Source organism: Carcharodon carcharias, chromosome 23, assembly GCF_017639515.1.
Source record: "Carcharodon carcharias isolate sCarCar2 chromosome 23, sCarCar2.pri, whole genome shotgun sequence".
Classification (NCBI taxonomy): domain Eukaryota; kingdom Metazoa; phylum Chordata; class Chondrichthyes; order Lamniformes; family Lamnidae; genus Carcharodon; species Carcharodon carcharias.
Genome location: NC_054489.1, coordinates 30,499,976 through 30,518,063, shown reverse-complemented (window position 1 = coordinate 30,518,063; position 18,088 = coordinate 30,499,976). Strand labels below are relative to the sequence as shown.

The 18,088-nt window shown below is 40.7% G+C and overlaps 1 protein-coding gene across 7 annotated transcripts in view; it reads left to right on the top strand.

The window, feature by feature from the left end:
- Positions 1–18,088, top strand: part of ubtf (upstream binding transcription factor) — a 59,730-nt gene that overhangs the window by 38,583 nt on the left and 3,059 nt on the right. For 2 of the 7 annotated variants that reach the window (XM_041173789.1, XM_041173791.1), the window contains exons 13-20: positions 1,897–2,052; positions 5,423–5,596; positions 8,651–8,761; positions 11,559–11,641; positions 12,282–12,471; positions 12,976–13,023; positions 13,497–13,571; positions 16,391–16,531. In XM_041173789.1, coding sequence (XP_041029723.1) covers positions 1,897–2,052; positions 5,423–5,596; positions 8,651–8,761; positions 11,559–11,641; positions 12,282–12,471; positions 12,976–13,023; positions 13,497–13,571; positions 16,391–16,531 — 978 coding nt within the window. The remainder of the gene's footprint in view (positions 1–1,896; positions 2,053–5,422; positions 5,597–8,650; positions 8,762–11,558; positions 11,642–12,281; positions 12,472–12,975; positions 13,024–13,496; positions 13,572–16,390; positions 16,532–18,088) is intronic. The other 5 variants (XM_041173793.1, XM_041173792.1, XM_041173795.1 and 2 more) reach the window with 5 other exon arrangements.

The window sequence follows — 18,088 nt, the reverse complement described above, 5'->3', positions numbered from 1 at the left end:
CAGTACAGTGATCTTGGTCATGTAATCCTCAGGCACTTTGAAAAATAACTGCAGAGGTCTTGTTACGGATGCAGATTTACTTTCATGATGGTAGCTCTTTTCTAGATGTGCAGAATGCTTTTGAGGTGTGCGTTTATGAAGAATCACTAACTTGTGTGGTGTAACGTACATGCATCTCTTCAGTCCTAGTGTGTGCTGCAAACTGCTCACAAATCTCCCAGATCCACTCTTAAACTAGCTATTCTGCAATATATATCTCTGATTTTTTTTATCAATGTTACCTTAACTGTCAAACACAAGGGTGTTAGTAGTGGGAGGAATGAGAAGTGGTGATCAAGTAGTAAGTTTGCACACACTCTTGTGTGGCAACTTGGTATACCCTATATAAACCAAATGTCAGTGGATAAATGGTATAGATTTGCACCCATTGCTGTTTGTTTAAAAAGGCCTATGGGTGGGACAACATCCATGTTAATTTTCTCAGTGGCTTTTGATGTCCTACTGAACACTGCTAACCTTCATCTTTCTGATTTTCTTCTGTTAAGTTTTTAATTGACCTCACTCTTTTCAATGATTTTTAACTCCAGCTTTGTGATGTATCATGGCTCAGAATACCTTTTCATTAGCTAATCTCTAAGCTGAAGGGGAGCCCTCATTGCCAAGTAGTTGGAAAAATAAATGTAAACTTACCGTGATGGCTGAGAGTTTGCAAGTAATTGGAATGGGCCCAGCACTTCTCTGGTCACCATAGTAACCTTTAACACCTTTCTTTATTGTGCTTTGATGTTCAGCTGAATAAATATCTGAAAACCCTAAATAAACAAGTACCCAACCGATATGGTAGATGTGTGATTTATTTCTGTGTTGTGGCCTCTTTCTTTTTTTCCCCTAACCCAACGGATTGTTATGCTGCCTTACCATCTTCTGAACTGCTGGCTGGATATTATTGGTTTTCAAGTGGGAAATCTATATGCAACAGTTATTCCATAGCCAGAGTTGAGTGTTCACTGGTCACATTGTATATGTGTGGCAATTTGATATGACACCCACAGGCGTGGAGATGGCAGCTTGGTTCAGCTTTGCAGGATTTGGTTAAGATTACCTCAGCCCAACATCCTTGTTGTTTTTCCGGGGAGTTCCTCTGGGTGTCCAAGATTTAGTTACAGCAGAGATTATCATTACATGGAATCTTCTGAGTGGTAAGTTCCAGATTTCCATTCTGTTGCCTACAAAACCACTCATGCTCTTGAACTTTTGCTTGTCATGGGCAAAGGTCATTCAAAGATATATATCCAGGTGACCCCATTTAACTGGTTGGATGTTCATAGAATTCAGTGAAGAGAGCCCTGTGTGTATCGTGGTCATATAATATTGATTCTATTAGTGAATGCATATGATTTGCTCCCATGTTAAGCATTTACATACGTAAGGACCCTTGAGCCAACCTGAAATATTCCTGCTGAAGTCTGGAATGGCTGTCCGTGATGTTGCCTGGTGTGAGAGTTTGCCACTTTGTACGCATTCTGTTTCAGTAATATTTGAAAAGGCCACTGGGAATCTTAGAGAAGAGAATGAAAAGGCTTTGCATAACACTCTGCTCCCTCCTGCAGTTAGCTGAATGGGTGGAATTGGCAAAGGGATGAGTGACGGCAAGAAATCTTGAAGCTGCACCCACAAATCCTTTTAATTACTCTGGGAGGGTCCTAATGCATTTTTAGTGTGCATCAGAAATGGAGGTAAACACTTTACACCATGGGACCCTTTGCAAAGAAAAGGGGTTTCAAGTGCAAGGAGTGTGAGGCCTGGCAGCTTGAAGGTAGAATAGTAAAGGAAGTGGAAGACCAGCTGCCAGAATAAGCAAATGGTTAAAGGGTCTCTTCTCACATTTGTTATCAGACTACTTCTGACAAACCAAAGCGTCCGATCTCTGCCATGTTCATTTTCTCGGAAGAGAAGCGCAAGAAGATGCAGGAGGAGGAGCCGGAGCTGTCGGAGAGTGAACTGACGAGAAAATTGGCCAGGATGTGGACTGAGCTGTCTGAGAAGAAAAAGGTAAAAATTATTTGAGTGGCTGATAGATACCATATGATGGTCTAGGCAGGGGGTGACTACAGTATGGATATTCACCAGTCCAATACTTGTGCTCATTGATAGACTGGAAACTAGGCGTTGAGACCTTTGGATGGTGAAAGACTTTAGTTATCACGGTAATGGATGAAGAAAATGTATTTGAGTTGACATTCTCTTCATTAGCTATTTGTTATTTCTAGATCCTGAATTCCTTGGTCCTGGTTTTAAACAGCAATGGGTGCAGTTTGGCCTTTTGGAAGGCAGAATCCACTGGTATTTTGGATTATCCTTTGAATGGATGGGAACAGCACGGTTGCAATTGAAGTACTCAAGTGACTGAACCAAAGGTTCTGCCTGTATATCATGGAGCTGGTTAATTCATAGTCTTTCCACACTACTCCAAAAGAAGCATAACATGGAGAGCTGTAGCTCGGAACTAAGTTTGTAGCAACAGTAGTGTGCACAGACTTGAGTTAAGTCTCAAGGGTGCAGTGACTGATATTAGCCACAAGCAGACAGTCAGTACTGAACTGAAAATCACCCTTCCCCCTATTTTAAACAAAATCAGAATTTCGGCCCCAGAATGGATGAAGTATCTCTTGCTTTTGCAATGTTCCGTTCTTTCTGGTCAGCTTCAAAAGGAAGACAGCTGTAGTTCTTCCTAGTGGATATTTGTTACTCTTGGAGTTCCTGTAAATCTGTGTTTTGTCTTAAAGTACTAGAAACAAATTCTTGTTCCCAGAGTTTTCTGTGAATAGAACTGCAGTCAACACCAAGCTCATAGTGCATAGGGCTACAAAGATATCAGCAGGATTTTCTCAACAGATCACTTCCTCCATACAGATGGCTTCCATGTCCTTTCTTTCAAGGTGAAAGTTTCCATGAGCACCTTTTCGTGTCTCTCGTCACACAGTAGCACCTATACTGGCCCATATTGCAATATATGTTCAGCCTTTACTGAGGAGTCTTTGTATGGACATGGGAATTGTATGTTCCTCCTGCATTAAAAATCTAGTCTCCTGATCACCTTTTATTCCCTCCTGTTATGCAAAATTGCACAAACCTTTGGTATATGTTTTTGTTGCTGGATGTGATGTTACTGGTTCTGTATTTAGCTTGCATTTTTAGACAATATTGCAGTTGATAAGGAATGAATGGACATCCAAGTATTTGTTTAAGTTATTAGTATGTGATTTTTAATTTTTATATTATTTCCACTATGGACAACCTGGCTGAAATCAGCCAGTACCATAATCAGCATTACAGGAATCCTCCACCTTGCAGCTTAGTGCTAGGTTCCTGCAGTAGGTCAAGCAATAAGTGTAACGTGTGCTAAGGTTCCAGCTTCATTTCTATAATATGTGCTAATGTGGGGCATCACCAGTACATTCAGTGTCCCTGTTGCAAGGAGCAGGAAATTATCTAGTGTTTTGGTTTTTGATACCTTTCCAGTGATCCCTTCTATAAAACGTTCACATACAGACATCGGTATGCTAGGATCTGGTTTTGCAGTGAAGTCCACCTCACGGCTTTATGACCCATTTGACGCAATCTAGTATCTAACCTGCAGTACCTATGGCTTTTGGGGGAGGGTCATTTTCTTAATGGAGCTCCCCAGCATGAATTACTGCCCATCACCTAGATGATGAAGAAAATGGTATGAGGGAAATGAGCAGAATCCCTGTTGAGTGCAACATTTAGTGCCTTTGTTTATTTGTAATCCTTTCTGGCTGTATTGAGGTTGACACCATAGCCTCAGCAAACCATTAACTGGAGAACATCGTCTAACTTCATAAATAATGCCTGAAATAGAAAAATATTCAGGTCAGCTATGTTTACTTAAGATTTGAATCCTGCTTTTTAAGTGCTTATTTGCATTTGGTTTTTCTCCTGACAAGATGACATACAGGTTTTATTACTTGTGAAAGTATGCCAGGTTTATGTCATGGCTCCATTTTGTATCTGTTGTTCTGACAAGTTGGTCAAGATCCCATTCAATGTTTATGGCTTTTATATTGTCCCTTGTTAAGCCCTCTTTCCCCTTCCTTCCCTCTTTTGCCCTTTCCTCCTTCTCCCTCCTTCCCCCTCTTCCTCCCTCCTTCCACCTCCTTCCCCCTCTTCCTCCCTCCCTCTTCCCACCCTACCCCTAACTCACCACTTTGGATTTTTTTTAACATGATATGGGCGTTGCTGGCTATGCCAGCATTTATTGCCCACCTCCTTTTGCCCTTGAGAATGTGGTGGTAAGTCGCCACCTCGAACTGCTGCAGTCCGTGGTGTAGGTACTCCCACAATGCTTTGGGAGACGGAGCTACAGGATTTCGACTTAGCGACAGTGAAGGAATGGTCATATATCTCCTAGTTAGAATGGTGAGTGACTTGGAGGGGTACTTCCAGGTAGTGGTGTTCCCATGCATCTGCTGTCCTTGTCTTTCTAGATGGTACAGGTCACTGGTTTAGAAGGTGTTGTCATTGCTTGTGTGACTTTCATCATGAGTAAACAAGCATTTGGCTCATTGCTTAGAGGATGTATTTAAGCGGGTTCTGATCTACTAGAAAGCTTTGACACTTATTTGCATTTGTGATATGGCTACACAGTAGACAAACGTGCAAAATATTTACTTGGTCCCATCTGAAGCACAGCTGTCTAGATAAAAGTTTAGCTTGCTCTGACAGCTCCAGATGGTGGTTGGGTGGATGTTTCTATGCTTGTAGCTGGCATTAAAATTAGTCCTGGATTTTCCCCACCCCTCTTGTCTTATCTGATCAGGAAGTATTTGGAAATTTTAGTTGTGATTATAGTAGGAATTCTCAACACTCTCTGCAACACTATTACCGTGGGTGGCTGTTTTTGATCAGGTGGCTCAAGCTGACATTTCAGTAATTGTATGATTCAACCTGGTCTCGTTTGTAGTACTCGAGCAAAGGAATTTAACTAAACCTTGTGATAATGACCATTCTTACCCTTTTGAAGGACATGTTCAAAGCTCCCATCTTTTGGCTGTTTGAATCTTTAGCTTCATTTGTGTGTTTGAGAAAGAATTGGTGCAGTATTGGAATTGAGCTTTTAAAGATGCTATTCTTTTGAATAGGGAATCACATGATTCCCATGGCGATTGTAGGAATGCAGAATTTTGAAAGGAGAATCTATCTACCTGATCACTTTTATTTCTGAAGGTTAAAAATTATTTGAAGAAATAGGAGGACCATATTGTAATCAATAATTTAACCTTCCAGCAGATAGTAGCTCTGATCTAATAGTAGATTGCGTTGCATTCGGTGGCCTGGTTATGTTGTTTAGTGGAAGGAATTATATTTTGAAGGATCTAAAATGATGTTTTTGCTGCAACAGGAGAAGTATCGGCGCATGGAGGCAGCGGCAAAGGCCGAATCGGAACAGAAAAAGCAGGGCTATGGAAAAGATGGAAAAGGCTCTGCAATCCGAGGGAAGCTGCCTGAGCCGCCCAAGACTGCAGAAGAGATCTGGCAGCAGAATGTGATTGGAGATTATCTGGCCAAGTACAGGGTATGCACTGGGGTAGTCGAAAGAGAGGAAGTGACCATTTGGAATGGAGGAAGTGGGGATAGGAAAAGAGATTAGGCTACCTGCCAAGCCCAGAATGGACAGAATGGCACACGCTGTTGGGAGGTTGTCTGCAGCATGAGATAGTCGGCACTTAAATATTTCAGTTTTTGTTGCACATTTGTTCTCCAACATGTAAGAATTTCTTGCTGTTGGGAATATCAACTCGAAATATTATACAGCGTGGTTGCATTAGTGTTGTTTGGTCTGTTCTGTGTGCCTTCTATACCCCAGAGGAGACCTATCCACGAGTGTGCTCTATCATATGCTTCCTCCTTTTCCTCCTCCTCTGCCTCCTTGGATCAAGCGCCACATTTTATGCAAAGTTACTGTTGCGAAATCAGAGCTTTATGCTTTAGTGTCATTTACCTATTTGTAAAAACTGATTTCTCTTGTTTAACTTGCCATAATACAGAAATGACTAACGAGTACCATAGCGGTTCTGTGCTATGTGGTTTGTGCCCTTGGATTACAGTGCTTTTGTTTACTTCTCAGTTTTTCTCTTAGCATTATGTCACTTTCATCTGGGAAAGATAGTTGCTTTTTTTAGGTCTGGCAGTCAATAAGCAAAGTTTTAACATATTTAATACTACCTTGTTCAACCTTCACACGTTTAAATTCTCTACCATCAAAAGGGGGGAAATCCTTTTGGAGCACAGTCTTTTTTATGATTTTGGATTTTGCCATAACCAGAATAATCTTAGGTGGGTGCCTGCATTCCTGTTCTACTTGAGAGTTGTCATTTAGAAAACACTCCTACCTTTCGCTTCTGTCATCTGCAATAGTTCTGTGACTGCTTTAGTATACAGGAAAAGCTTTGTCAACTAATCTGGACCAGTTGAGAATGCATGTTGAATTCATATCCAATATTCTAGTTTGCATAATATTTTCTGTAAAAGGTTTCAACAGATCTTTAATTCTTCAGCAACATGGCAACATCATGAAACATGTTCCAAACTCAACAACGTGACCAATTATGATTGACTAATTCGCCAGATGGAAATTTTTAAGGCCACAACAATCTTCCTTGAATCTCAATGTAAAGTGACTTCTCATTTCTGGTTCTTGAAGAGTGCTGTCAACAGTCTAGATCTAACCCTGAAAACTGGCACCAATGGATTCAATTCCATCCCTGTTCAAAGTTCACCTCAGACCCAACAAATCTTTCCCCAGCTTCCAATTAAAAGGCTGCTAATGGTTAGCTGGTGTAACTAAAGGGCTGAACTGTCTGTCATTATGTTCATGTTGTGCCATGAATTGATTCTGGTGCAGCCAGTGCCAGCTTGGAACCAGTTTACAGTTTTTTCTTTAATATAAAAGCGCCCATCAGGGCTGATCCAGGATGAAGTTTATGACAGTACCTGAGCAGCACCAATGGCCTTCCTAAAAGAATTCTCTGTTTCAATTTGTTTAGGTACTTGATTCTCTGCCTTAAACTGTAACTCCTAGAAAGTTGAACTACTAATGCGATGTTTTTCAGTTAACTGAAGCCAGTATTTATGATTGTACTGGAGCATAACTCTTACACCTTGTACGTTTTCCCAGCATTTGTAATGCCTGCATTACTTCCCTGTTAATGTCTTCCTAAAGTTCTATCTTGGGAATTATTGCATTCATTTCTGCTTCCAGCTTTGACATGATTTTTGCCCAAGCTGTTAAGTATCCTATCCTTGAGATCGCCTCATGGTTGTGCTGCTCTTGAGGCCTTGATTGAAATTCCTCCCTGAGTTGATCAGAACGCTACCTCCCTAAAAATTCAATTTCTACAGGACCCTTTCTTTTGAAATATGACTTTCTTTGATCTTTTAACTTGCTTGTAAAATAAACAATATTTGTTCTAGATGATTGATGTCCATGTCAGCAAAACTTTAAGGAATCCTGATTCTGAATGGGTTGCAGAATGCATTTTGCTGCATGTGTTGCTTTGGTATATTCAAAACCCATCTATGCAGATCTGGAACAACCTTGTTGCATTATTAAAGTCCCATCATGGCGTTTATACATGAAGCAATCCCCACTGCTTTGTTAGAAATTGTAGTTTGGTCCTTCCTTCAAAGGAGGATATTGATCCGAAAGCAAATTGTAACAAATAAAAGCTCTGCCTACTTTTGTGTACTGCTGTAGTAATGCTCATCTGCATATGGGCAGTCAATGAAACACATGAGTTACAGTATCTGTTTGTGGTCTTTCTAGTTCTAGATTCTTGGCTCCATACCAAGTTTCCACCCTCTATCCAGATTGACTTGGATATTCAGAGATGAAGAATCATGGTCTAGTTTGCAGAAGGTCTTTTGATTTAAAATCCTTGATTTAATGTTTGACAAGCTAGAATTCTTGTCAGCTTTCCTTAACCTACACACTGGCTGACATTGCTGGCAGCAACCTTATTTCCTTTCGTTTCTTAAATCAGTTTCTGATTCGACGAACCGCTCTATCTGACAAATGCTATTTAGATTTGCAATCTCTTGTTTGTAGCATATTGTTGCGTCCAAATGAGGCCACGTGTTTCAAAAGGATTTTTCAATACAAACACAGGGCGAATCAGTTGTTTTCTTCACTAGTGTATCAGATGCTTAAGTCTGATTTCTTTTTGGTCTACAGCTTTTCTTACAATTGGAACTGATCAGTCTGCAGACCAGGAAATTGGATGTCATTGATCATGCTCTAGCGCACATCTTTTGTGTACAATCTACTCAACATTTGTGCAATCTACAGTGCTGCCTTCTCCACACTTTGCATAGTGCATGCAATCCCTTCCAGCCTCAGCCATGTTCTTGAGGGTGAATGTCCCACCCTCGTTTCTTGGTAGACACACCAGTTATGCCCAATAAATTTTTTTGGGATTTGTTTAACCTGTACTCCAGAGAATTGGAATGGAGGTGGAGCATTGCACACTTATTTAGTAGCGCATGCTGTCAGATTGATTGTAATCTGAGCCGTGTCTTGACGTTGCAAAAAAATGCTGGGCTTCACGGTGTGTCTTTTGTTTTTTTTTAGAATGATCGCACTAAGGCTATAAGAGCGATGGAGGCTACTTGGAGTGCAATGGAGAAAAAGGAGAAATTAATGTGGATTAAAAAAGCAGCAGAGGATCAAAAGCGATATGAGGTATTCCTCTCTCTGTTCCTCTTACAGCAAGTTCTGTACCAAGGAGACTTGCTCTTGACTGACCAAGAATTGAACATTTTGCTCTTCAACTAGTTTCATAGCAAGTATCTAACTGCTATACTTGTGTTTCTGCTCATGGGTATGTTAGAGGCCCACTGTGCAACAAATACTGAAGCAAGTATGAAGTGCCTCTGTTCTACAGCATCTGAATGGCCTCGTACTATCTCTTCATCTCTTGAGTACGTTTTTTTTTTAATTCATCATAGGCTGAAAGTTTAGCCCTTATGGTGAGCTCTAAGTGCCCTGTGTGAAATCAGATGGAGCAGTCTCAGTGCTGATCCTTATCGGATTGACTCAACACCATTTGCCTCAGTGTGTAATCTCCAGCCGCATGGATGGCTGGCAGTGTATGTACACAGTGCAGCAGGGGAAATACTGCCAGAAGCTTGAATTATTTGGGGCACAGAGTTACTCTGTATCCAACTGACACTGTGCTTGACTTGAATGCTTGATACAGACAGTAGTAAGGACATGTTCAGGATGTCTTGGTAATGCAGTTTTTCCCAAAAAAAAACACTTATGGAAATTTTCATGATGCGTATAGGAGAAATTGGAAAGTTTTTCAGTTCTGCTACCTGTATAAATAATAAAAAAGCTTTTCTTGAGCTCTAAGTTACTGAAGTCGAGGCAGAGAGAAGGTGCCAAAATAATAATCAGAAAAGTTGTCGTAATGAAACATGCTGCTGAGTAAAAGGCCTGTCTGTCTGAGGACCTTCAAAGTGACTAACTTGAGGGACTAGACACATCAGCCTAAGTGGATATAGAGTGCTATAGGCAGAAGGATGGGAGTGCCCTTCATATTCAAGGGCATAAAACAATGACCATTTCACCAATTTGGTTCATTAAGATAGTATTGCCTTTGAATTAATCAAATCCTTTCATGGTGATTAAAGCTAGGTTTGCCTATGCATTTTTGTGTGTTTGTCTGAAACGTCATTTGTCCAGCTCTTATCTGTACATTTGTGTACAGTGGAAAAATGGGAGTAGCAAGAAAATACCAAATCATGCGGTGGGAGTATGGTCATATTTTACCACTTCATATCTTCTTCCCAGACCATTACTAGCAACATTTGGCTGGTTCCACACAGCAGTCTTATATTAGTTAAAGGAGCCTTCAGTAACACTGTATCATCCACAGGACTGAGATCACAGGAAGATATTGTAATAGGAGCAACCTGCTGCTGGTGTGATAGATGTGGAGAGAGGGAGCATGCTGCAAAGGAAGCTTTCATTGAAAATAATATCTTTGGCTGAATTACCAATAAAACTGTTTCAAGTGGTATTCTCACTAACTATCAAAATAATAATTGAAGCCTACGAAACCCCAATGCTTGACTCAGTGACCTCAGACCAGCCGACATGGGCTGGGAGATATGGACTGTCTGTAATTTTATATTAGGTGGAGTCCAATAGTGATATCAATCGCTAGGTGCTTTGAAGGAAAAGCATAATAGCACTAGGCATTGCTTTACTTTTGATATTTTAGTACTGTGACCAATCTGAAGAATGCATTGCCCCTTACAGTTATATTGTAAAGTTTTAGAAGATTTGTATTAGTGCCATGTAAGTCTGATGGCATCGTGCAATAGGTTCAATGATGAAGAGCATTCCTGACCTGGAAGTGGTGTTGGAGATGTACCCAAGTGGGTGAGGTCATTCCATGCAACATAATGGATGGGCAATGAAATACCAAAAATGACAATGGTTTTCAGGTACAGTTGAGCACTGGTTTCTCACTGGAATGAATTCTGCACATGTTCTGATAACTACCTGTTTGCATTCGTCTGTCACTCATAATATTCCAGCACCAAAACAGTGGTAGGAGCAGGATCCATCAGATGTTTGCCGTTTTTTCTCGGTAACAAGATTGGCTGGTGCATCGCACAAGTGCAATAAAGGTGTGCTTGGGCTTAAGACTCATTAACAGAGTAGCGGGAGCTTTGCTCTGTGTTTCTTAATGGCATCAAGTGTCATTCACTCCATACCCGACACTGGGATTCCTCAACTTTCTGGAGATTACAATTGACCAAAATATATTTTTGGTTAATTGTTCAGAGTTTAAGCATCACACAACGTAACACTAAGCCATTGAGACCAGTGCAGTGCATTTATGATCCCTGTTCTGTGCTTTAGTTAGCCGATCCTTACCCAGGGCAGGATTTGGGTATTAGAATTGGCTTTAGTTCTGCTCATTTAGGGTCATGGTGAGGAGGATAGCCTGGATTCCTTTTCCTGAGAGTTGTCCAGTGGCCCCTCCTATGTGTGCAAATCGGATCAGAGCAGGATTGGCCTCACAGAAAACTCCATGGCAGGAACGCTATTGACCCACCATCTACATTTTCATATGGAATTGGATGAGAGATTCAAATGGTTCTTTTGGCTGCAAGAACCATCACATCTAAGCCTGATTTGATGTCTTTGCCCAGCATTCAGATATACACACACTTTCAGAGGCAGTCATCAGATAATCAACAGGAGCAGAAACCCTTGAATCATATTTCCCACCTTTCAATTTCTTACCCATCCTCACAATTGACCCCAGCAACCTTGGCTATCAATTTTGCTGTTCTGCCATTTCTTTTACTGTACCCAGATATTGTGGTATAGAAAGAGAAGGCCTTTTGAGCAATGGCCTAAGGATGAAAAACAAATCGGTGAGTCCTGTTGTTTACTGCATCAGTGTCTGTTAATTTATTATTGATACCTTCTGTTTTATAAATACTATTTCGCATTTCAGAAAGAATTAAGTGAAATCCGGACACCAGCAACAAACACAAACAAGAAAATGAAGTTTGAAGGGGAACCGAAAAAGCCACCAATGTATGTACCTTAATTTTATTATCAAAATACACACAGTCACTAGCGAGAATTAGATTTAACCTTCAAATACTTAACAGCTTTTGTGGCATAACTGTAATTATCTCGACTACAATGTTAAATTATAAACTTTATGTTGGATTATTCTTTTTCATAAACAATCATTGTTCATGTTAGAGATTTGGCAGCTGTAGACAGAGTGGAATGAGAGAGTCGGAAAAAGTGACTTGGGAGGGTTGTGATTGGCTGCGAAGATCAGAACCAGAGGAAGCAGGGAGTGAGGGCATTACTGAAAGGATTGATTGTTAGTGTGGTTGGTACTTTCATTTCCTGCAATAACTTTTGAGTCCTTTTCTATGAAGCTTCCCTGGCCATTTCGCTAGTTCTGTTTTAAGTGTTGATGGATTTGAATAAAATCTCAAGAGAAAGCCATGTAAAATATGTTGCAGCGAGGCTGATGTATGTGATAATTCTAAAAAGCTGTACAGTGTTACAGATTTATCAGTGCTCGAGGGAAGAATTGTGAAGTTGTTGTTCACTGTACTGTTCCATTTTCTGAAACAAAATTAACCTAAAATGTTCACCCTTATGATTTTAATTGGCCCATTGAGCTGAGAAATGTTCGTGATGACTGCCATTTCAGGAATGGTTACCAGAAATTTTCCCAGGAACTTCTCACAGGTGGCGAGCTGAACCATCTGAATCTGAAGGACCGGATGGTGGAGATTGGGAAAAGATGGAGGAAAGTCACCCAGGCTCAAAAGGACCGTTACAAGAAGATGGCAGAAGAACAGCAGTGCCAGTACAAAATCAATCTAGAAGCCTGGCTTAAGGTAGAAAGTCTTCACCGTAACTGAAAGCAGGAGGGGGTTGTAGTTGGCAAGTTTGGATACATTTTACACTACTAGTTCAGGATATATCTTTCACCATCTATGAATGAGCCTCTGAACAGATTTGAGTTCAGCTGGCTGCTACATTCATTCACTTACTGTGATGTTTAAATTAAGGGCTGCTTGGGTGGGGGAATGGGGTGGAGCAATGGGACATTTAGCCTTGTGGAGTCTTTAAGGGTACTAGTGAGGGAATGGATCATGCTGATTTCCATTTACAATGTATAATAACATTAATAGTACATTAGATTGGCCCCCCCATTTGCTGGCCTTCACATTATCTGGTATTTAAGTCAGTACTGATGCATGTCGCTTAAAAGTCACTGTGTCCATGGGGACTTTACAGACTTAATTATTCACAGCCTTGTGATTGTAATGGTTTTTGAGTCTTTTTTTTGAGACGGGTAAATGCAATAATTAATTATAAATGTTGCTTTGTTTCTTCAGAGCTTATCTCCCCAAGAGAGAGCCATGTACAAGGAATACACTTCAAATGTAAGTCAACTGACCAATGTTTTGGGAAGCTTTGTGTTCAAAACCTAATAATTTATTTTTGTGAGCGGGAGACTTTTTGACTTCATTCCTCTTCCAGCACGTACTGAAGTATTTTTTTCTGTTGACTGGCTATTAAGCACTGAAGCATACTATCTAAAGGCCTGTGAACTAACACATTGTCTGAATCTTAATTAAATTGATGACATACTTAGAACCTGAAAAATAAAGTACTTGGTCCAAAGTCCAATTTTGAAATGGTGACTTGTATTTGAGTTGTTTCCATGGGGGTTAATAGTATTGAGTAAATCTGGGAGGAGGAGCTTGGCAATGGTAATCTTGGGAGAATGTGGAAAATGAAGTATTTTTGAAGTTTAGTTAGTGGGTGGATAAAGTGTAGGGAGGGAAAGTATTAATCATGATAATTGCAGTTTTTCTTATTTTGATGCCTGATCTTGCTGTAATGTCATTGACAGAAACGTAAAAGTACCGCAAAGGCAGCCAGTCCAAATCCAAAAATGAAGATTACATTACCAACACAGAGTGCAAGTGTAAGTATCTACAGAGCTGAGTCTCCGTTACTGCACCTTGGATCCGATTAAGGCACTGCAAATATTCTTACGACTGAGCTAGTTGGTTGGAGTGACAAGTTGTGAAGTAGAGAATGTTGCAAAGTGGGCTGAGTGCAATACTCTGCTTACAAGAAGATTCACCTTGTGCGGTAGAGTTGGTCATGACCATTTTGTGGAGGTGGGGAAGGGTTATCATCTTGAGCAAAAGGTGAACCTGAGCATGTTGCAATTTTCCATGTATCTATCTTCCTGTTCACTGGTATTTAACTTAATTGAGTTTGCTGTTGGTACAGACTTGATGAGGATTACTATTTGAAGAGGTCACTTTAGCAGTGTCTGCTGAAGGCTTGCTTACTTGCATTGATGCATACTCCTGTTCTAATCAGCATATAATATAAACTTTTTCCATTTCCGTATATTTGATTGCTGGAATGCTGCCAGCCACACTTTAGTAGCTGACTGAAGCTACAGCACCATAGGTGTAACAAATGCCACAAAATGGAATAATCTGACTGATTTCTGCTATTAGTATGGAGAAAAACAGTTGTGATATAGTTATGATGTAGCTTTGAATAGTAATAACTGGCCTGCACCTGAATGAGTTGATGTAAAGTTTGCCTCATCTAGCAAAATTAGCTCAGCAGTGTTTGCCCATTTGAGTTTAGAATAGTTTAAAGCTTAGAGTACCAGCCCTTTGCCATTGCCTGAAGCTAATATTCAGATTGACATAGGAACAGGAGTAAGCCATACAGTATCTCAAGCTTTCTCTGGCAATCGATTACAGGGTCAGCTGTATCTTGACCCAATTTACCTGCCTTTGATTCATATCCAGATAATAACTAGGTTCATCAAAGAAAATCTGACTTCAGTCTTGAAAAGTTTCAATCGACTCCTCCCCTCCCCCACCCCCATTCACAGCACTTATGGGAGAGAATTCCACTACTAGTTTTGTGAAACCTTCATGATTTCACTCTGAATGTCCTAGCTTTAAATTTTAAAGTTGAGCTACCCTACCCTTGTTCTGTGTTGTCCCATTAGAGGAAATAACTTCTCCATAATCTATTCTATTGAATCTTTTTAGAATGTTAAAAATCTCAATTAGATCACACCTCAACTTTCTAAACTCGAGAGAACACCTTGATTATACAATTTGTCCTTGTAACTTAATCCTTTGAGCAGTAATAATTTTCTAGTGAATCTGTGTTAACCCTTCCAAGACCAGAATAATTCTTCCTGAGGTACATTCACAGAACTGAACCCAGTACTCCTGATAGGGTCTGAACAACTAAAGCATAGTTGAGCTATTCCAAATTGCCTGAGGGAAAAGGCCAACTTTCCATTAGCCTCTGATTAATTCTTGAACCTGTGCAACAGCCTTTTTATTTTTTTAAGCGCACCTTGACACACACTTTTTCCCCTTTGGGGAATAATGGCAAGGTGGTGGAAGGATTCCTAGACTGACTATTAGTCCATTAAACCATATCGTGAATGGTCGACAAGTCCTGGCGTGAACATCAACCTGAAGCTTCTGGGCCAAAGGGATGCTACCACTGTGCCACAAGACCTCCATTTATTGAATTTGAATTCCACCAGCTGCTGTGATAGGATTTGAACCTCTATCCCCAGAACATTAGCCTGGTCCTTTGGTTTCTAGTCCAGTGACATTACCACTATGCCACCATGTCCTACAATATTATAAGCGCTCTGCTACCGTTCTTGAACCCAAAATGCAAGCGATGACTTGAATAACAAGTGACAACACACGAGGGCTCGTTTGTGATTGTCCCTGAACCTGGGACTGTACCTGCTCACTCAAATACCTTGCTCCTTCTCAATTTCCAGTCTCTGATTTGTCTTTCTTGAATTCAAAGTGAATGACCTCACACTTCCCACATTGAACTCCAGTTGTTACATTTTTGGCCATTCATTTAATCCCTTTTTTAAACTGTCTATTCTCATCTACACAACTTATATGCCTCCTAATTTAGCGTTAGCTGTAAACTTGGGGAAAATACAACTCCACTATTCGAGCCACTAATATATGTGGTGCCAAGTTGGGGCCCCATTAGCTATCCCTGGGGAAACAACACGATTCACATTCTGCCAATTGGTATGTGACACTGGGGGTATTCATGCCAGTGAAGGATAGCCGTTGTATGTTTAAACATTTTCTGTATCCCAGCTCTACATCAACTGATCAAGCTCCATAGAACTGACTGCAGGAAATTTTGACAAAATTCTACAGGTGGGCTCCACTGCCTTGATGGTTAAATGCACCACCTCCAATGGTACTGTATGAATTGGACAAGAAGAGTGGCTCATTTGGTTGCTGCTCACCACTGAATTAGTTGAAATAGCAGATTGGGTCCTACAGTTAACCTCCTCATAATTGGACTGGGCCATAGATGGGAAAAATCAGCCAGCACCACCATTTTTTATTGCTATCTGCTGAAGCAAAATTGACAAAGGCGATGATTTTGTCTTGACTGTTAGGTCGGACCTGTGGCTGTTAACCTTCTGCACAATTTGGTCAAGTTCTGAGTCTGCAGCAATAATTTTGTGCTCTTTGTTGTCCCTGTACTGGACTGATCAGGTTTTCTACTGGAGTGACCGGGTTTTCTTTGGAGTTGAAATAAAGTTGAGCATGGAGGTCTGAACTATACAGAAATTATTAAATTAACATTATTTCATATTCAAATGTTTGATCTTTAGTCTTCAACATGGGATTTTATGTACCGTATGTTAAAGGAGAAATTAGCTCGAGTTCAAGTATTCAGAGTTCTTACTGATTGCTGCAGGAGACTGAGGATTCTGATGAGGAGGATGACGATGATGACGATGATGATGATGATGAAGAAAAAGCCAATTCCTCAGATTCTGATGATTCCTCAGGTTCAGACAGTGACGAAGAAAGTGAGGAAGAGGATGATGCAGATGAGGTAAAATAATTTGCTTTACTCAACATACAGCCGGGGGAATTGAATAGTTTAAGGATACTGTCGTCTTCCTCGTCGCTTCTTCCACCTCAAAATTTGGTTTTGAATCCAGCGTTCACCAGAATGAGAATTCCCTTACTTGGCTCTAAGGGCCCTCTTACATGAAATCTAAACCCAGTTCCTAGACAATAAAACTAATGTCCAGAAATCAGCAGAAAATAGTTAGTTACTCTGAAACAAGAGGTTGGCTGTCCCATCACCCACCCCTTAAAGATTACAGTTAAGTGTAACAAGACAGACTTGAAAGAATTTTAATCTGCATGTGGCTGATATAACTAATATGGGATTGTTGAATGATGGTTGACCTTTAACACTCTCTCTTGTAGCTTTTATCTTAACTGTTCAGAGCTTGTAGTCAACTGGAGCCACCTTTTTATAAGGCAGAGAAAAGGAGAATTGTCCTGGCAATACCCAAAGTCATAATTCAAAATATCCTGATTCCGTACTTTGTTCTGTTCCACCTCCTAATTTGTCATTTTTATTTCTGAAACCAGGTTTCCTTAACAGACTATGATGTCACTGTTTACTGCCCTCCCAATAAAGAAAGAAGGGGAAATAACTTTGATTTTATATAACCTTTCACCGAGTCAGGATGTCTCTGCCAATTAAGTACTCTTGAAATATAGTCACTATATAGTCCTGCATCTACATTAACCTATCCGTCCTTACAGATTTCCAGGGAGCTGTTGACCAGAAATGATCATAGAAGAATTGGAATTAGTTCTGCTCTCTGAATCGGGCTGCTGTTTATAATCTGTGATTATGGAGCAGGTGTTTGAATTGCTAGGAAATCAAGTTGCATCAAGGGGCCCTAGCAAAACCAGAGTCAATGGGAATCAGCGGTTGGGCGGAGAGGTGGAACTGGTTGGAGTGATACCTAGCACAAAGGAAGATGGTTTGTGGTTGTTGGAGGTCAATCATATCAGCCCTGGGAATTTGCTGCCAGAGCTCCTCAGGGTAGTGTCCTCTGCCCCAACCATCTTCGGCTGCTTCATCGCTGATCTTCCCTCCATAATGTCAGAAGTGGGGATGTTCGCTGATGATTGCACACTGTTCACCATTTACACCTTCTCATATTGAAGGTGTCCATGTCCAGATCTTGCTGCATATGGATAACATTCAGGCTTGGGCTGACAAATGGCAAGTAACATTTGCACCATACAAATGCCAGGCAATGACTATCTCCAATAAGAGATAATCGAACCCTCTCTCCTTGACATTCAATGGCATTACAATCACTGAATCTCCCACTATCAATATCCTGGCGTAATTGACCAGAACCTGAACTGGACCAGCCGTATAAATACTGTGGCTAAGAGCAGGTCAGAGAGTGGGAATTCTGCAAAGAGTAATTCATTTCCTGACTCCCCAAAGCCTGCCCACCATCTACAAGGCACAAGTCAGGAGTGTGATGGAATGGTCTGCACTTGCCTGGTTAGGTGCAGCTCCAACAACACTTGAGAACATTGACACCATCCAGGATGAAGCAGCCTGCTTAAT